Raw genomic sequence first — 19,578 nt, 5'->3', positions numbered from 1 at the left:
ACATCGTTCTTATTTTGTTGTATTTTTAGAAATAGTGTTTATTTTGTTCACTTCCACAAATAGTGTGGATTATTTTAGTTCAGTTTATGAAATAGTGTGGTTATTTTGCTATAGTTCTAGAAATAATATGGTTTATTTTGCTGTAGTTCCAGAAATAGTATGGGTTATTGTGGTTCAATTTAAAAAATTATGTGTGTTATTTTATTGTAGTTCCAGAAATAGTGTGGTTATTTTGGTTCAGTTTCAGAAATAATGTGGGTTATTTTGCTGTAGTTTCAGAAATAATGTTTATTTGGTTCACTTCCAAAAATAGGTGTGGGTTATTTTGATTCATTTTCAAAAATAGTGTGCTTTATGTTGCTGTAATTTAAGAAATAGTGCGGGCTATTTTTGTTCAATTTTAGAAATAGTGTATCATTTTGCTGTAGTTTCAGAAATAATGTGAATTATTTTTGTTCAGTTTCAAAAATAATGTAGGTTATTTTGGTTCAATTTCAAAAACAAGTCCTCAATAACTTTGGAGTTACTTCCAAGTTGTTTATTATTTTTATGAAATTACCTTCAAGTTGTCGACTTGGAAACACAAATGTATTCCACACGTTCGATGGCAGACTTCTATTTTGCCCAAGGAACTGGATCCCAATAAACTAAGCCCATTAATCAATGAATTTGGGACGTTGAAATTTGATCCAACAGCTACAAACAGGGGGCCCCTCTAAAAGTTATAATAATTGTAGCCGTTGGATCAAATTTCAACGGTCTGGATTCATTGATTAGTAGGCTCAATTTTTCTTTGATCCGGAGGGGATCTAGTTCCTTTGCCCGAAACCAAATCCCAATAAACTGAGCCCACTAATCAATGAATTTGGATCGTTGAAATTTGATCCAACGGCTACAAACAGGAGCCCCTCTAAAAGTTATAATAATTGCAGCCATTTGATCAAATTTCAACGGTCCAGATTCATTGATTAGTGAGCTCAGTTTCCAAGCTCTTTTCAATAATTTTTCTAAAAAATTAAGGGTAGTGCTTTTTTTCACATAAAGACAACTCCCTTTAATTTATTTTTAATTTTTATAATTTTTCAATTCATTCAATTTGATGACAAAATATTTAAAAATTTTGATACTCAAAATTGATGGTATATGTGGAAGCTAAAAGATTGTATACAGATGCAACTTAATACTACGGTCTAGTGGTATTCCTATTCACTTGCAAGTGAAATATGTTAGGTTCGACTCTCGGACTCTCATCAAAAGGCGAATTTGAACCATATTATTGCTAACTCATTGTAAAGCTATGTCCACCTCATTCCCTTAGTGTAGATACTAGTGTTTGTTCAGAAAAAAAAAGGATAGTATACAGATAGCACCACCCTTAAATTAGAAGTATGTTGCTCTCCTAGTTAATCAGACGTGTTTATGATCCCTACGTCGTCGTTTATGATTTTTAGTACCTACGAAAAGAAGGTTAAAATCACACAAAATACTTGCAAGAGTACAAGAATGTTGTAGTATAAATGCTAATGCAAGGTCATTCTCCACAAGGATTATTTAAATAATTTATGTAAAAACAATCCTAATTAACTACTTAAAACTAAAAATTTAGTAGTATGATTTGGAAATTGGGTAATGACACACTCTGACCTAAATCAGGGTATGCTGGCCGTCACGTGAGGGTGACGTAACCATGTGCACAGTGCGGAAGCAATAAAGATATAAGGAATTATGAATAAACAAAAAACAAATCAACTAGAGTACTAGATAAGATAAGGTGTAAGTGCAAGATTAAGTGCGAAATACACAATCAGAGCATAAATAGCCTAAGTGCAGTCAAGCAGGACAAATACTAATTATACAACACCCAAGGGTGATCCTACATTGTGATGTTCTGTCAGAACCTTCGTCGAAATCCTCGTGATCCAGCAAAGCACTTCTACCTAAAACCTGGAAGGGCGCAAAACAGAAAGTGTGAATGGGCAAAAACAAAGCTTTTCAAAATCATTTCATTTCTCAAAAGTTATAACCCCTCGCCGTAAAACCTGTATAATTTTCCTAGAAAAATATAATATATGCTATATCAGAATTCATGCTCAAGATGAAATCCATAGAAATATATCGTGCCAAAGTATCTCAATGAAATGTCATAAGTAACCCAGTTAAGATATATCAATGCCAGATATCATAACAGCCGGATCTACCTAACTTGACCTATACGGCTGAGTATATAGCTCATAACCAATCTCAATCATATCAAATCAAATCATGCACACGAGTTGGAACCACCTAAAGTGGTCTGTACGACAAGACTAGGTGTAAAATAAATATTCTCTAGTGCTACGATCACGTGAAGATTGTGCGAATAATCGCGGGTCACCTACGAGTCGGAACCACCTAAAGTGGTTTGTACGACAAGCATGTGCACCTAACTTGAATCCAAGGTGAGCATATGGTGCGGGAGGTGAACATCATGTGAAGGATTGTGCCCTAACTCTAGGCGGGAGCACTAACACCAGGGTGCAGGTTTATGAGCTCTCAATACATCACATCTGAAGGAAATATTGTGTCCTAGCTAAGAACAAGTATGAACATTTGAATACATATGCTAGCAATTAACACTTTAAAGTAGTCATGCATCCAAAAACAATTCATAAAACCCATGACTTTCAAAGCCTAGTATATGGTGAACCAAAATAAACTCTTTAACAACATTAAAGAGAAGTAAAGATTTAGAGTTTCTTTACCCTTGAAGCTCATCCTTGTTTACACAAGGGATTCACCCAAGTGGAGGGCCTTCAAGTCACCTCCAAGCTCCTTGAATCCTCCTTGTGTTTTCCTCCCTTTAGTGCTCCTTTGAAGATTTGAGGAAATAAGGATTTGTTCTCCAAAACACCAAAAGCTTGATGTCTCTAAGTCTCTACACCAAGGATGTATTTTGTGAAGATGATATGGATGACTTAAAGAAGAAGAGATTGCTAGATGTCCCTTCCTTTAGTGGCTGGCCTCTTGGAAGAAAATGGAGTAAACGTTTCCCCCAATTTCAACTAGAAAACCCCTTAATAAAAATAAAGCTATAAAATTCCTTTTATACTTCATTTCTTTGGTGAGTGGCAAACTTGCAATTAAGCAAACTTGCCCATTCACCCTAAATGGCCGGCCATTCTTTGTTATTGGGCTAATTTGCCCATTTTGTTTTAGTTGTCATACAACTTAAACATAATGGGCCTTTTGGACCAAAACGCTTTTGGGTCCCGTAACCCAAAACCAACATATAAGCCCAATACGAACCTTTCGTATAATTAATTAACTAATTAATTAATCTTTACCATTCTTCAATTAAACCATTTAATTGCTTATCCATTTCATATAATTTCTTCACATACATCCTTACTCGGTGTACGATCCATTAGGTTCCAATTAGCGAGGCAGTGGGCGATGTTACTCTTAACGATCGATTGTGAATTGAAACCACATTTCAATTCTCCCTTTTTTTTTTGTTGATTAGTGTTTGCTAACCATTAGGGCTTCCACAAACCATGAGTGACGCCTAGCAGCATATCATGGTTACCCAAGCTAAGCAGAATTGGTTGGAGAACCTATCCAGTTACAACTACAATGCAATACGGTCCTTCTCTAATACAATACTCTTAATCACATTGTTTAAGTGATAGTTTGTTTCATGTCTACTATCCAATGTGATACTTTCCTATATGATTCCCTTGAATATGATTTGGAACAAACTTCCTAAGTCATATTCATTTGCTTTGGCCAAAGACTTTAGAATCATATCTCAGAGTATTCTCCCTCCACCATGGAAGGTTAGAGATCCCTTGTTGTACATTCATATGCCTACATGACTAGATAGCTTGACCCCAACAATGCCGTGGACACTCCAAAGGAATGCCGTTGACATGATCAAAGATCAAGGACCTAACCATTAGACATCTATGATGCCTCAGGTCAAAGGACTAATTTGCATATTGCAACCTTAGAGTTCATACATGACATGTATGTTCGAACTCTCTTTTGATCGTAGTTCAGTGAACTCGAGTACTCTTTCGAGCACCTATGTGTTTGTCTTAGTGTCCAACACCAAATGACTTGAGACTAGTTATACTCACGATTGAGTCAACATAACACATACTAGCCTTAGCGGATTGTCAATGCCCAATTAGCAATCCTATGGCTAGGAACATTTTAGGAATGAACATAAGAGAAAGGTCTCGATAATCTAACTCATTAGATCACTTATCTCTTAGAACAAATACATTCCTTGGATTCCCTTATTGCTTAAACACATGATACAATAAATAGTGATTAACAATAAGATTTGCCCTCCATTAAACATATAAAAGTTTAACACAATAAGTATTCCAAAAAGCTATTACATCAAATGAGTGGCTTTGTGGGCATACTTCCAACAATCTCCCACTTGCACTCAAAGCCACCTTCCCATGTATCTAATACCCATCTTTTCCATATGACGGTCAAGCTGGTTTTGAGACATTGGCTTTGTCAGTGGATCTGCTATGTTATCGGCTGAAGCAACTTTGAGGATATTGATTTTCCCCTCGGCAGCATATCTTCTAATGATATTAAAGCGTCTGTCAATATGCTTGTTCTTTTGATGTGCCCTGGGTTCCTTGGCTTGAGCTATCGCCCCACTATTATCACAGTACAAAGTTACTGATGATGTAATGGTTGGAACCACCCCAAGTTCAGCGATGAACTTCTTCATCCAGAACGCTTCTTTGCCGGCTTCAGCTGCAGCGACATATTCAGCCTCTGTCGTGGAATCAGCAATTACACTTTGCTTCTTGCTTTTCCAACTGACAGCCCCACCATTCAGAGTGAATACATATCCGGAGTTGGAACTTCTATCATCGACGTCAGATTGGAAATCTGCATCTGTATAGCCTTCCACTCGCAACTCTGATGCTCCTCCATACACGAGGAACATGTCCTTAGTTCTTCTTAAGTACTTAAGGACCGTCTTGACAGCTCCCCAGTGTTCTGATCCTGGGTTAGATTGATATCGACTAGTAATGCTCACAGCATATGCAATATCTGGCCTTGTGCATATCATGGCATACATGAGACTTCCTATGGCTGAAGCATAAGGAACACAACTCATTTGCCGTATCTCTTCAGGAGTTTTAGGTTCCATGGATTTAGAAAGGTGAATTCCATGTCCAACAGGAAGAAAACCTTTCTTAGATTGTTCCATCTGGAACCTACTTAGCACCTTATCAATGTACATAGATTGGGATAATCCAATTAATTTTCTGGATCTATCACGATAGAGCTTTATCCCAAGTACATAAGATGCATCTCCTAAATCTTTCATGTGGAAGGTTTTGGACAACCACACTTTTACAGAAGAAAGTACTGCAGTGTCATTCCCGAATAGTAATATGTCATCTACATATAACACTAGGAATACAACTGCATCCCCAACGACCTTTTGATAAACACAATTGTCGTCTTCGTTTTGAGTAAAACCAAACGTTTTGATCTCAGTGTCGAAACGAATGTTCCAGCTCCTGGAGGCTTGCTTAAGTCCATAAATGGACCTTTGAAGCTTGCATACCTTAGTCTTTTCAGACTTGGACACGAAACCCTCGGGTTGAGTCATATAGAGCTCTTCCTCTAGGTAGCCATTCAGAAAGGCCGTCTTCACGTCCATTTGCCATATCTCATAATCATGGTACGCAGCTATCGCAAGCAAAATCCGAATGGACTTAATCATGGCTACAGGAGAGAAGGTTTCTTCATAGTCAATCCCTTCTCTTTGCCTGTAACCCTTGGCTACTAGTCTAGCCTTATAAGTCTCCACGTTCCCATCAACGCCTATCTTCCTCTTGAAGACCCATTTGTTTCCAACAGGTACAATACCTTCTGGAGGGTCTACAAGAGTCCAGACCTGATTTTGATACATGGAATCCATCTCGGATTTCATGGCCTCTTGCCATCTCTTTGAATCAATGTCGGACATTGCTTCAATGTAGTCTCTAGGGTCCTCCTTTGTTTCATTGTCACCTAGAAGGTACAATTCATCAAAGTCATTGTCTAAGCCATACCTCTTAGGTGGCTTACTAACCCGTTCAGATCTACGTGGAGCTAGGGGTTCAGGAACAGGGTTGTCAACTTGTCGAGTGCTGGTTTGTGGTTCATCATTAATCTCATTAATTTCTTTCAATTCTATCTTGCTAGTTCTATTAAGAACAAATTCATCCTCCATGAATATAGCAGTTCTGGCGACAAAGACTTTCTGGTCGTCAGGGTGATAGAATTCGTATCCCAAAGTCTGTTTGGAATACCCTACAAAATAGCACTTAACAGATCTTGCTTCAAGCTTGTCAGCTTCAAGCCTTTTAACGTAAGCCGGACAACCCCAAATCCTAATATGATTAAGATTTGTGCCTTTGCCATGCCATATCTCATATGGCGTTTGTGAAACTGACTTGGAAGGTACTCTATTAAGCAAGTAAGCTGCTGTGTATAGAGCGTATCCCCAGAATGATACTGGTAGTTTAGCAGAACTCATCATAGAACGAACCATGTTCATCAAGGTTCGATTTCTCCGTTCAGAAACTCCGTTATGCTGAGGAGTTCCTGGTGGAGTCCACTGTGATACAATTCCACACTCTTTGAGATAATCTAGGAACTCATTACTCAGATATTCACCCCCTCGATCCGATCTTAGGGTCTTTATCTGTTTCCCAGTTTGCTTCTCAACTTCATTCTTGAATTCTTTGAACCTTTCAAAGGATTCTGACTTGTACTTCATAAGATACACATAGCCAAATCGAGAGTGATCGTCGGTGAATGTGATATAGTATGAGAAGCCTCCTCTCGACGTAGTAGACATAGGTCCACATACGTCAGTGTGGATTAACCCTAGAATTTCAGTGGCACGCTCTCCTTTTCCAGTAAATGGAGATTTGGTCATCTTCCCTTTCAAGCAACATTCACAAGTACCCATTTGGTCATTACCTAATGGGCGGATATATCCGTCTTTCGACATCTTGCGAATCTTATCAAGGTTCACATGTCCAAGTCTAAGATGCCACATCTTTTCTTGGTTAACTTCTTCTCTAGCCCTTTTGGGTTTTGAGGTATTTCTGCTTTCAATACAGTGCAACCCACTATTCGTCTCTAGGTGAAAAAGTCCCTCTATCATATTACCATGAGAGATAATACGACCGTTCAAGTATAAAGTGCAACTCATTTTGTCAAACAATACTGAGTGCCCATCTCGTAAAAGCTTAGAGATGGAAATCAAATTCTTTATACATGAAGGAAAATATAAACAATTTTTAAGTTCCAGGACTTCCCCAGAGGGTAGGTTAAGCATGTAGGTGCCTATTGCTTTTGCAGAGATTTTAGTGCCGTTCCCAACTCGCACAATTATCTCCCTATTGCTCAGTGACTTGCTCCCTACTAGTCCCTGCATCGTATTACATATATGTTGACTAGCGCCTGAATCAAATATCCAGGAATTGGAGCTCACTGTAAAAGAACTCTCTATGACAGAAATAGTCTCTTCAAAAGTTCTTGTCATGAGGCTCGCAATGCGCACCCTGTATTTCTTCTTCCAATGTTCATCCTTTCCACAATGAAAGCATGTTCCTTTGGATTTCTTTGCCTTCTTCTTATGCAACCTTTTCCTTATGTTTGCATTCTCACTTCCACTGTCCATTTTGAAACCTTTTTCAAATCTACAGCACATGTCAATCATCTCTTTCAAAGAATGATCGAATCTATTCACTTTATAGTTTACAATAAACTTAGTGAAATCATCCGAGAGAGACGCAAGGAAAAAGTCTTGGGCCATTTTCCCATCGATGGAAGTTCCTAAACTTTTAAGATCTTTAAATATCTTTTCCATCTTTTGTCCATGTTCATGGACCGATGTCCCATTTGCCATCTTGGCATTCATTAGACTACAAACATTTGAGAATCGTACATTACTAGTCTCAATGTCATGCATCTTATGCAAACTTTCAACCATGGCACAAGAAGTGTCCATGTGCTTATGTAGCTTCATAAGCTCCTCACTAAGTGAAGTAAGGATTAAGCATTTGGCTTGTAAGTCATCCTCATAGTGTCTAACATAATTTTGACACTCCTCCTTTGAAGCTAGTTTCGTAGGAGGTACATGAGGAGGGGATTGCTTAAGCACATACAATATGTCTATCACCTTTGAGACATTCTCAATATGGCGATACCAAGCAAGGAAACGATGGCCCTTAAGGCCCCTTTTGTCAAGTATAATGGTGGGTATAATTTTAGGCATGTCGTTCACTACATAACATAACAGAAATCGTATTAGATTGTTTGTTTAAAACTATTTGATTGGGTCTTTGAATCAAATAGTACCACCCACTATTTTTGGCGAATTCCACATCCCTCAATAGAATTCGAGAGTTATATTGAACTCTTAGCGGGTTATGGGAGACTCACCATTACCAAGCCCACCTCAGAAGAACTCCATATTGGCTAGCAACAATAATGATGAGAGGATAACGCATTATCCATTTACAACTTTTGTAATTACCCATCTATTTTGGCCTCTAGAGAATGATGCCTCAGAAGAACTCCATATTAGCACCATTGCACTTAGTTAAGTTATTCCCACCATGCTAGTTCAAGTAGGGGTTCAAGACTGACCTCAGAAGAACTCCATATTGGCCATACTCGTTGCCTATTTTCACTTCATCATATGTTTATGGGCTTCTCCTGAATGTAAGCACATACTTTGCATACCCCAGAACTGGACGAATACGGTGTATGAGTCACAAACGATTGAAGCCCACCACGGTGGAAGGCCTATGAAGAGATGTTCAAAACATCTCTCGCTTATCAACTTAATATTCGTTTGTCGAGGGAGTAGTTTTGGGCTACATCAAAACATTTTAATCACATTAAAAGAACTTGGGCCTATCACAACCATTGGTCCAAGTTAATATGAATTAGTAGCATATAATACTCCCACTGTTTCGTTGAAACAAGCGAGACTATATGGAACTACTAACGAATGCATTGCATCCTCATATGGACTATATAGTCATATTAGGTTTTAGGATGATTATGAACCGTTCGATTTGATCCAACACGAGCCTTGTGTTGGACCTTGGGTTTAAGGTAGATAGTTGTTGATTTTAGTTTCGCGTTTAATCCAATTAAACCGTTATTTCCTATTGGGCGTTGGACCCAACTATTCCATTTTGCATACAAATAAACAAAAGGAATACATGAAATAATAATAAGGGCTTATGCCCTTTTACAACACAAATCAAATAATGGACTTATGTCCATTTACAACAACTTGAATTAATCAAATTACATTCAAATCTACACTACTAAAACCCAAACATTCATAATGTTTATCGGCCAATCACATAGCTCAATTATCGTGGCCTTTGGTTCATAATCACCCTTTTCTTAATCAATCATATTAACTAAGAAAACAACTTTAAACAATTGGTTTTTGGATCCATAGAATTGATTTAAATGGAACTAATATGAAATGAAAATCCAATTCTCATTAAAGAGACAAAACAATTTTGTTCTCATCCTTTTGGGCCAATAGGAAACTATGACCACAACAATTGGGCCATAATGCAAATACAAAAACTTTTGGGGTCACTTTGTAAAAACACAATAGTCCACAACTTCATGTAATTACAACTAGATCCCAAAATTTTAATAATGCAAAACCATCATTAAAGGATCAAAACAATTTGTCCTTTAGAGTTTTTGGGCCTTAACGTAAAAACGTAAACTTTTGGGCCAAAATGCAAATACACAAAAGTATCAAAACTTTATGTAATTGCACAAAAGGCCCAAAAATACCCCACTTGCAAGGTTGGCCGGCCAAGGATAGGATAAATGAAAATTTTCTAAAAAGTTTTGCAAGTTGATTTTATTAGGTGATGTAAATGTGATAAGGATAAGTTTGTAAGAAATTTTTGTCAAACAATAATGAAATTTTGTCTAACAATTAAGTTATATATTATCCTTCATCAATAATCATCACCCATCAATTATAAACCAAAACTTTATGAAAAACATAAAACTTTTGAATCAAAACTTCAAAACTTTATGTTCTTGGCAAGAACTTCATGAACATTGAAGAACACCATGAAAACTCATAATAGCTCCATGAATGTTTTCACTCACCAAAACTCAATTTTTCACCACTCAAAAGAGGGCTTATATCCTAGGGTACTTAGGGGTTCCATAAGTCACTTTAAAACCATTTTAACAAGACAAACATGAACCCAAAAAATCACCCTTTGGATTTGGCCGAATTTCCCAAAACACATGGCACCAAATTTTAGTTCCAATATTCATGCTTAAATGAAATACATCTACAACATTTGAGATGCTAAATTTTCTAGCAAAATTTATATATTCAAAAGCAAGAACAAAGCTTGTAACATTTACAACATTTCACAAAATATGAACATCACAAAACCCAAAAGGATTCACCATAAACTAGGCCTAGGCTCTGATACCACTTGAAGGAAATATTTTGTCCTAGCTAAGAACAAGTATGAACATTTGAATACATATGCTAGCAATTAACACTTTAAAGTAGTCATGCATCCAAAAACAATTCATAAAACCCATGACTTTCAAAGCCTAGTATATGGTGAACCAAAATAAACTCTTTAACAACATTAAAGAGAAGTAAAGATTTAGAGTTTCTTTACCCTTGAAGCTCATCCTTGTTTACACAAGGGATTCACCCAAGTGGAGGGCCTTCAAGTCACCTCCAAGCTCCTTGAATCCTCCTTGTGTTTTCCTCCCTTTAGTGCTCCTTTGAAGATTTGAGGAAATAAGGATTTGTTCTCCAAAACACCAAAAGCTTGATGTCTCTAAGTCTCTACACCAAGGATGTATTTTGTGAAGATGATATGGATGACTTAAGGAAGAAGAGATTGCTAGATGTCCCTTCCTTTAGTGGCTGGCCTCTTGGAAGAAAATGGAGTAAACGTTTCCCCCAATTTCAACTAGAAAACCCCTTAATAAAAATAAAGCTATAAAATTCCTTTTATACTTCATTTCTTTGGTGAGTGGCAAACTTGCAATTAAGCAAACTTGCCCATTCACCCTAAATGGCCGGCCATTCTTTGTTATTGGGCTAATTTGCCCATTTTGTTTTAGTTGTCATACAACTTAAACATAATGGGCCTTTTGGACCAAAACGCTTTTGGGCCCCGTAACCCAAAACCAACATATAAGCCCAATACGAACCTTTCGTATAATTAATTAACTAATTAATTAATCTTTACCATTCTTCAATTAAACCATTTAATTGCTTATCCATTTCATATAATTTCTTCACATACATCCTTACTCGGTGTACGATCCATTAGGTTCCAATTAGTGAGGCAGTGGGCGATGTTACTCTTAACGATCGATTGTGAATTGAAACCACATTTCAATTCTCCCTTTTTTTTTTGTTGATTAGTGTTTGCTAACCATTAGGGCTTCCACAAACCATGAGTGACGCCTAGCAGCATATCATGGTTACCCAAGCTAAGCAGAATTGGTTGGAGAACCTATCCAGTTACAACTACAATGCAATACGGTCCTTCTCTAATACAATACTCTTAATCACATTGTTTAAGTGATAGTTTGTTTCATGTCTACTATCCAATGTGATACTTTCCTATATGATTCCCTTGAATATGATTTGGAACAAACTTCCTAAGTCATATTCATTTGCTTTGGCCAAAGACTTTAGAATCATATCTCAGAGTATTCTCCCTCCACCATGGAAGGTTAGAGATCCCTTGTTGTACATTCATATGCCTACATGACTAGATAGCTTGACCCCAACAATGCCGTGGACACTCCAAAGGAATGCCGTTGACATGATCAAAGATCAAGGACCTAACCATTAGACATCTATGATGCCTCAGGTCAAAGGACTAATTTGCATATTGCAACCTTAGAGTTCATACATGACATGTATGTTCGAACTCTCTTTTGATCGTAGTTCAGTGAACTCGAGTACTCTTTTGAGCACCTATATGTTTGTCTTAGTGTCCAACACCAAATGACTTGAGACTAGTTATACTCACGATTGAGTCAACATAACACATACTAGCCTTAGCGGATTGTCAATGCCCAATTAGCAATCCTATGGCTAGGAACATTTTAGGAATGAACATAAGAGAAAGGTCTCGATAATCTAACTCATTAGATCACTTATCTCTTAGAACAAATACATTCCTTGGATTCCCTTATTGCTTAAACACATGATACAATAAATAGTGATTAACAATAAGATTTGCCCCCCATTAAACATATAAAAGTTTAACACAATAAGTATTCCAAAAAGCTATTACATCAAATGAGTGGCTTTGTGGGCATACTTCCAACAACATCATATCTTGCATAACTGAAGCAATCTCATATCTTTAATTTATGAACTTACCTGTGCATCCGCAGCACCAATCATAAGTATATGCAACTACTAATGCATAATAAAATAAACAGATACTTTGCATGGCATTTCAAAACGCAATTTCATTTAAACACATTTTCTGGAAAAAATACCAAGTATATAAGTATATACTGAAAACCAAAAGCCCACTCACTAATATGTCGAAGGGTCGTAGCCCCCGAGCCTCGATTAATGGCGCTTGTCCTCAGGATAGGTCTCACCTATATGAAAAAAATAACTGAATAAACGTTATTTAAAGCACATACACAAAACTAGGAAATAACTTATCATACATTGCTCAAATGAGGTATTTGAATATACCACCATGACCTACTCAACCTCAGGAACATCCCCATATTTTTAGAAAATAATTTCGTGACCCCACGCGCTAACCAAGGCACGGCCAAACGAACGGCCCACGCGCAGGCACGTGCCTGGCACATGGGACAGAATAGTTAACGCTGTTAGGGAATATTCCGTTAACAACTAGAATATACTGTTAATTATACCTGACAGCATTAGAATATTCCGTCTTGACGGAATATTCTCCTCTTTCTTCCTTGGTTCGTCGGTGCCACTGCGATCGCTGGAAACTGGAAAATCTTAGAACTTCAATATCTTCTTCATTTCTCAACCAAAATTATTTGTACCAAAATGAAGCTTACAACGAGTAAAACAAAACCTTACCAATTTTAAGCCCTGAAATCCACAGGATTTCGCTGAAGAAGCCTCGATATTCCGACCAAACTTGAAACTTGCCAAACTCAACTTCCCGACGTCCAAAACACTTCATTTTTCTTCTTCGAGCTTCGCGAAGACGTCCTAAAGCTTCCTGGCAGCTTAAAATTTCCTAAAAACTTCACATTTACGATTGCATAAACAGTGCTTGTTTATACCATACTTAGGGCCTCCGTATTTAGATCTTGTACAAATACTCGGGTTGCCTATGCCTCAGCAGCTCCGACCTCAGCCCATTAACCAGCCAGCACCACCGGCGATGTCATATGTTAACAATCTGGTTCCCAACAATCCGGTTTAGAACAACCCGGTTCAGACCCGAGGTGTGGACTCCGAGAAGATGTTTAGCAAAAAGCTGCAAGAGTTGGAGAAACAGCTTCTCGACGATAACGACGAGGACGACGAAGGCGACGCTGAGGATTCTATTAGTCCAGAAGTAGAGAAGCTGATGGCTTCACTTCTTAAAGGTGGTGTTTTTCTTCTTGAAAATGTGAGGTTTTACAAGGAAGAAGAGAAGAATGATCCTGAGCATGCAAAAAAGCTTGTCGTTTTAGCAGATCTTTATGTTAACGATGCATTTGGGACTGCACATAGAGCTCATGCCTCAACTAAGGGAATCACAAAATTCTTGAGGCCATCTGTAGCCGATTTCCTTTTGCAGAAGGAACTCGACTATCTCGTTGGGGCAGTATCAAGCCCCAAAAGGCCATTTGCTGCCATTGTTAGTGGTTCAAAGGTCTCATCCAAGATCGGAGTGATTGACAGTTCGGCATTCTCACCCTGTATGTTTGGTGAAGAAAAATCATTCAACCACAAAAATGGGAAGAAAAGCAAGAAAAACATGTGAAGAGCGAGACCATGTGAAGTAATCATTGTCCCTGAACCATGTGAAGGGCGGGACCATGACTCATTTCAATGCATTTGATGCTCTGGTCAAGGTGGATCTCAAAAGCAAGAAAAGCAAGTGCTGTCAAAAAAGGAATACAGAAAGCAAAAGCAAGGAGCGGGGAGACCACTAGTAAAGCCTGAGGAAAAGAAACAAAAGCATAAAAGAAAAGAGAAAACGAAACCAAAAACAAAAGCAGAAAAGAAAAAGCAAAAAGAGAAAGCAAAAGTGAGGAATAAACATCCTACCAGAATGATGTGATTTACTTTTCTTGTTTCTGAATGATGTAAATTATTTTTCTTATCTTTCAGAGATATCCCTATAAACCCCATCAGAGGGTTTAAAAAAAAAACGGCAAAGCCCAAAATAAATGGGTTGGAATGTTGTGTGGAGGGCGAAGGCCCATAAGCCCAAAATAGCACTAACTAGGTGAACCAAAGTACGTCCAGTACCACAAAAAAATATTCGGCACCATGCCGCTATTATCATCAACCAGGTGACCAAAGTACGTCCAGTACCACAAAAAAATTATTCGGCACCCCGCCGCTATTATCACCAACCAAGTGACCAAAAGTACGCTTAGTACTATAAAAAATTATTTGGCACCCCGCCGCTATTATCGCCAACCAGGTGATCAAAAGTACGCCAGTACTCCAAATTATTCGGCAGCCTGCCGCTATTATCACCAACCATGTGATCAAAAGTACGCCCAGTACTTCAAAAATTATACATGAGCACTACTCATGTCAATCATACATAAACATTCATGAGCATCACTCATATCAATCATACATAAACATTCATGAGCATCATTCATGTCAACATTCATGAGCATCACTCATGTCAACATTCAGAAGCATCACTCATGACAACATCCATGAGCATCACTCATGTCAATCAACATAAACATTCATAAGCATCACTCATGTCAATCAGCTTCAAAAGCTTCATTTATAGAGCTCTAGCTTCGAAAACTTCATTTACAAAGCTCTAGCTTCAAAAGCTTCATTTACAAAGCTCTAACTTCGAAAGCTTCATTTATAGAGCTCTAGCTTCAAAAACTTCATTTACAGAGCTCTAACTTCAAAAGCTTCATTTACAAAGCTCTAGCTTCAAAAACTTTATTTACAGAGCTCTAGTTTCGAAAGCTTCATTTACAGAGCTCTAGCTTCAAAAGCTTTACAGAGCTCTAACTTCAAAAGCTTCATTTACAGAGCTCTAACTTCAAAAGCTTCATTTACAAAGCTCTAGCTTCAAAGCTTCACTTGCAAAGCTTCACCTACAAAGCTTCAGTGCAGGGTATACAAATACCGCCTCCGAACAACCGCCATTTCGGCCCATACATGGATTTAATTTGAAGACTCCAGCCAACAGACTCTATTGACCGAAGACTTAGAGGACTACATTATGTACCATATATTGGGCCTCAACTAGGCCTCATGAAAAATACTTGGGGGACTCTAGCCCATTATTTATGTATTCAGGAGCGATCCCTTATTTTATAAAAGGGACTCCCTCACTTTCATTAGAGAGCATCACCGCCTACTGAGCAAACGCATTGCCGCGAGCATAAACTCTAGCCCATCATTTATGTATTGAAGAGCGAGCCCTTATTCTATAAAAGGGACTCCCTCACCATCATTAGAAAGCATCAACTTTAGCCCATCATTCATGTATTGAAGAGCGAACCCTTATTCTATAAAAGAGACTCCCTCACCTTCAACACCACAAGCCGAGCCAACCAAGGCAACATAAGCCACGAGCCGAGCAGCCTCGCAGCATGTGCTACTTCTTGTTGAGCATCATTTCAGATTAAGCACCGCCTCATATCGATCATCAGTTCAAGATAACATCTAGTTACTTCGGTCCACACATGGACTGAATTTCAAGTCTCCAGCCAAAAGACTCTCTTGACTGAAGACTTGGGGGACTACTGTTTATACCATACTTAGGGCCTCCGTATTTAGATCTCGTACAAATACTTGGGGGACTTAAATGTAATTATGTAATAAAGGAATGAGTAAATATGTAATAAGTGAGGAGCCCTTATTCTATAAAAGGACTCATCACCCTCACAATTAAGAGAGGCTAATTCCTAGGCCCTCTCACCCTCAGAAGCCTCCTTACATCCCCTCTCACATTACAGAGGTTCTCTCCCTCACCTCTCAGATAAATACAATATCAGTGTGGACGTAGTCCAAACCTTGGGGTGAACCACGATACATCTTGTGTTATTTACATTTCTTGCAGATTCACGGTCGGATTTACGTTGTTCAAAGACCTTCCGTTTTGTGGATCAAGAGTGCTCAAATCATAGATTATGGTTTTTCAGGAAAATAAAGGCTTCACGTCCAAATAATAGTATCAATGGGTTCCTGGCCTCACAAGGAACTTAAAAATGGTCTCCATAGGTTCGATCTAAGGATGGAAGTGAAGGTTCAAGGTTTGTCTGTACAATTGTACGGGAATGGTAGAAAATGCGAGAGGGAGGAGAGAGAGTCAACAGGATAGGGTAAGGGTATGTGTGTGTGGTCCAGATTGGTCCCCAACCAAAGACAAATAACTTAAAAAAAATCTAATTGGGTCTAATCAGTTAGGAAATGAACTTAATTGGTCCAAAACCTTAGCTTAATTCACAAACACAACCCAACGCTCAACGGCATTTTAGACTTTTCACACCACCGATAAAAATAATTCAGGACTGGCTGTGACATGTAATATTAAAAACGAATTTTAATTAAAAAAATAGTAAATTCGCCCAAAATTAATAAAAGAAAAGAGTTTTTAAATACCAATTTATAAAAGCACTAGGTTCCGCCATCACCTAGCAGTCATATGTTTTTCCTAATATATATTATACTTGGAACCTCCAACATAGAATGTATATCTAATATACAATTCGTTCCGATGTTTGGATCAAATATGAACATGAGAGGCTCATTATGTTTTGTGAAAACCCTTTAAAAAACCATGCAAACCTTAAGATGTGGTGTTTATCTTAAGTGAAATTAGAATTATTAATCACAAGAAACTATCGTCAATTTCAGGAAACTTTCCGACCAAAATTGCATCAAAATTTTCGATACCAACTGTGATTCCAACCCCATATTGAACCGCGTTATCCAGTGTCCGCCCTTTCCATCACTAAAATTAGCGTTGACACCATCAAACCACGTGAGCCTTAACATGTAAGTAATAAATAAATAAATAAAAATTCCAACAATGAGCACATCTAAGCTCAAAACACACAATATGTAAGTGCTTTTTTGAACAAATAAATTATGGGTGGGCACCGAAGCAACTAAACTAACAAATTAGAATCATTTTGGTCGGTTTGGTTTGATTTTGACTAATAGAAAAGTCAAACAATTTAAATCCACACCGAACCGATTTATTTTTAGTTTGGTTCGATTTTTATACTTTTAAAACTGATCAAAACTAAACCGAACCTATCATATCTCTTGTAATTATTTGTTTTATTTATTATACAAATGTCAATGTACGTAGGTTATTTTGATGTGTTGTCATGCACATATTACAAGTTGTAATGACCTGTAACAATTAGAGATTTGTCTGCATTTTATGCTTATATGAGATTGCAACTAACAAAATTGTTTGCTAACGTGAAATTTAATTTAGCTAAAACTTAGTCTTGTTGATTTGATGTAAATTTTATGTTTCAAAAACTTAATATTTTGATTGAATTGGAATGCTTGAGATGTTTGAATTTCAGAAAATTAAAAATATAAAATACTGGACATTTTAATTGATGTGTTGGAATAGGTTTAAACCAACCAAACCAAACTGATTAATAATGACTTGTTTGGTTTGGTTTCAATAGTGGTATGGTCAAAATCAAACCAAACCAAACTATCCATAGGCCATGTTATTGTTAATAAAGACAAATTCATTACTGATTTATTTATAAGTGAAAAGTTTTAGGTTTGATTTTTATTAATTGTGAATTTGAATCACATTATTACTAATCCGTTGTGAGACTTATTCCACTTTCTCACCTCTTAGTGTAGATAATATAGTTTGTTCAAAAATATCAATTACTCTTTTAGCCTAATAGGTTCCAGCCTCCTCTCACCTAAACTTTTTGAAACCAAAAAAAAAAAAAAAAAAAAAAAAAAAATCTCATTAGATCACTTTCAATGGAAATGTCAAATTAAGTAGTCAAATTTCAATTGATAGTTAATGTGGCAATCTGAAATCCTATGTTAAATTTTGTGTTTCTCCCATGGAATTAAATATCGATAATATCGGCGATATTTCGCCGATATTATCGTTTTTCTGAGGTTCCGATATTTTCTGAGGTATCCGTCTCATTATCGTCAAAATATCGCGATATTATCGATAATATCGATAATATCGCGATATTTTTGATATTATCGAAAAAATCGTCGTTGATCCGTCGTCGGAAAGGCAGCCGAGGCTGCGTCGTCCCCCCAGTTGCCCAGATCTCTCTGCAATCCATGCTCAAACCCAAGATCTGCGCCTCAACGATGCCGATCTGGCTGATCTCGGTGACGATGGTGATGAAGCCGAAGGAGGAAGAGGAGGAAGGGAGGCGGCGGAGGGAGAATGAGTAAGAGGAAACGAAGAGGGATCTGGCTGATCTTGGGTTGAAGCAGATGCGGAACAGAGACGGAGGCGAGCGCGGCGCCGGCGGGGCAGGCTCCGGGGGGAGGAGGAGAATGGGTGCCGATGTTCGCTTCTCGCTGGCGTCGTGGTGGTGAGGGTGTGGGACGAAGCCGTCGTCGAAGCGGGTGGGGTGTATTCCTGAAGCATGTGTGAATCTCGGACTCTCGGACTCTCGGTGCAGACTGCAGAGAGAAAGGACGGAGAGAGATGAGAGTTTTGAGAGTCTCTGTGCGTGTGGTGGTGCTATTGCGCCGTCGTCGGGGTGGCTCTGGTACCTCGGTGTGTGGGTGTGGGTTCGATCGACGAGAGAGAGATGTGAGTTAGCTGAGACTTGAGAGAGAGAAATGAGAGTTGGTACGGGGAGAAGAGAGAGATAGGTGAGTGCTTGCCACGTGGCAAGCACTGATAGGAGGACAGGTTTAGAAAATCTGAAAAGGAGATTTTGATTGGATGAAGATATGGGACTAAAATGCAAAATTTAATAAACCTTTTGGGGGAAAAAATGCGAATTTACAAAATCTTTTGGGTGTGTTTAAACTTCTTTCATTAATTACTACATATTTTCTATATTCACAATGTTTGTCAGCTCGCTATATAATCAACTTGATAATGTTAAATCCATCATGCAATGCATTTCCTTCCAATTTTTTGTGATAAACTAATAGATAATTGACTAAATAAACATCTTGCAAAGTTTCAATTAAAATTTCCAAGTTTTTCTTACAATTTCCGTGGTTTCCATGTAATTTTTATCGATATCGATATTTTACCGATATTTCCATCGATATTTCCGTGTTTTCGGACTACCGATATTTCCGATATTACTGATATTTTCTTCCTTGGTTTC

At 37.9% G+C, this 19,578-nt stretch overlaps 1 protein-coding gene across 1 annotated transcript; it reads left to right on the top strand.

Moving 5' to 3' along the window:
• The first annotated feature begins 13,538 nt into the window (after positions 1-13,538).
• On the top strand, positions 13,539-14,045 carry LOC103414781 (phosphoglycerate kinase, chloroplastic-like). The gene has a single exon (XM_008353153.3). The coding sequence runs from the start codon at positions 13,539-13,541 to the stop codon at positions 14,043-14,045; it is 507 nt and encodes a 168-aa protein (XP_008351375.3).
• Positions 14,046-19,578: the final 5,533 nt, after the last annotated feature.

The sequence above is a fragment of the Malus domestica genome, chromosome 09 (assembly GCF_042453785.1).
Source record: "Malus domestica chromosome 09, GDT2T_hap1".
Classification (NCBI taxonomy): domain Eukaryota; kingdom Viridiplantae; phylum Streptophyta; class Magnoliopsida; order Rosales; family Rosaceae; genus Malus; species Malus domestica.
Note: the sequence above shows the minus strand (reverse complement) of the source record. Positions and strands in the feature narration are given on the sequence as shown.

Bases quoted from the DNA above. Each gene is read 5' to 3' on its own strand.
- LOC103414781 (XM_008353153.3), top strand. From the start codon at position 13,539: ATGTTTAGCAAAAAGCTGCAAGAGTTGGAGAAACAGCTTCTCGACGAT.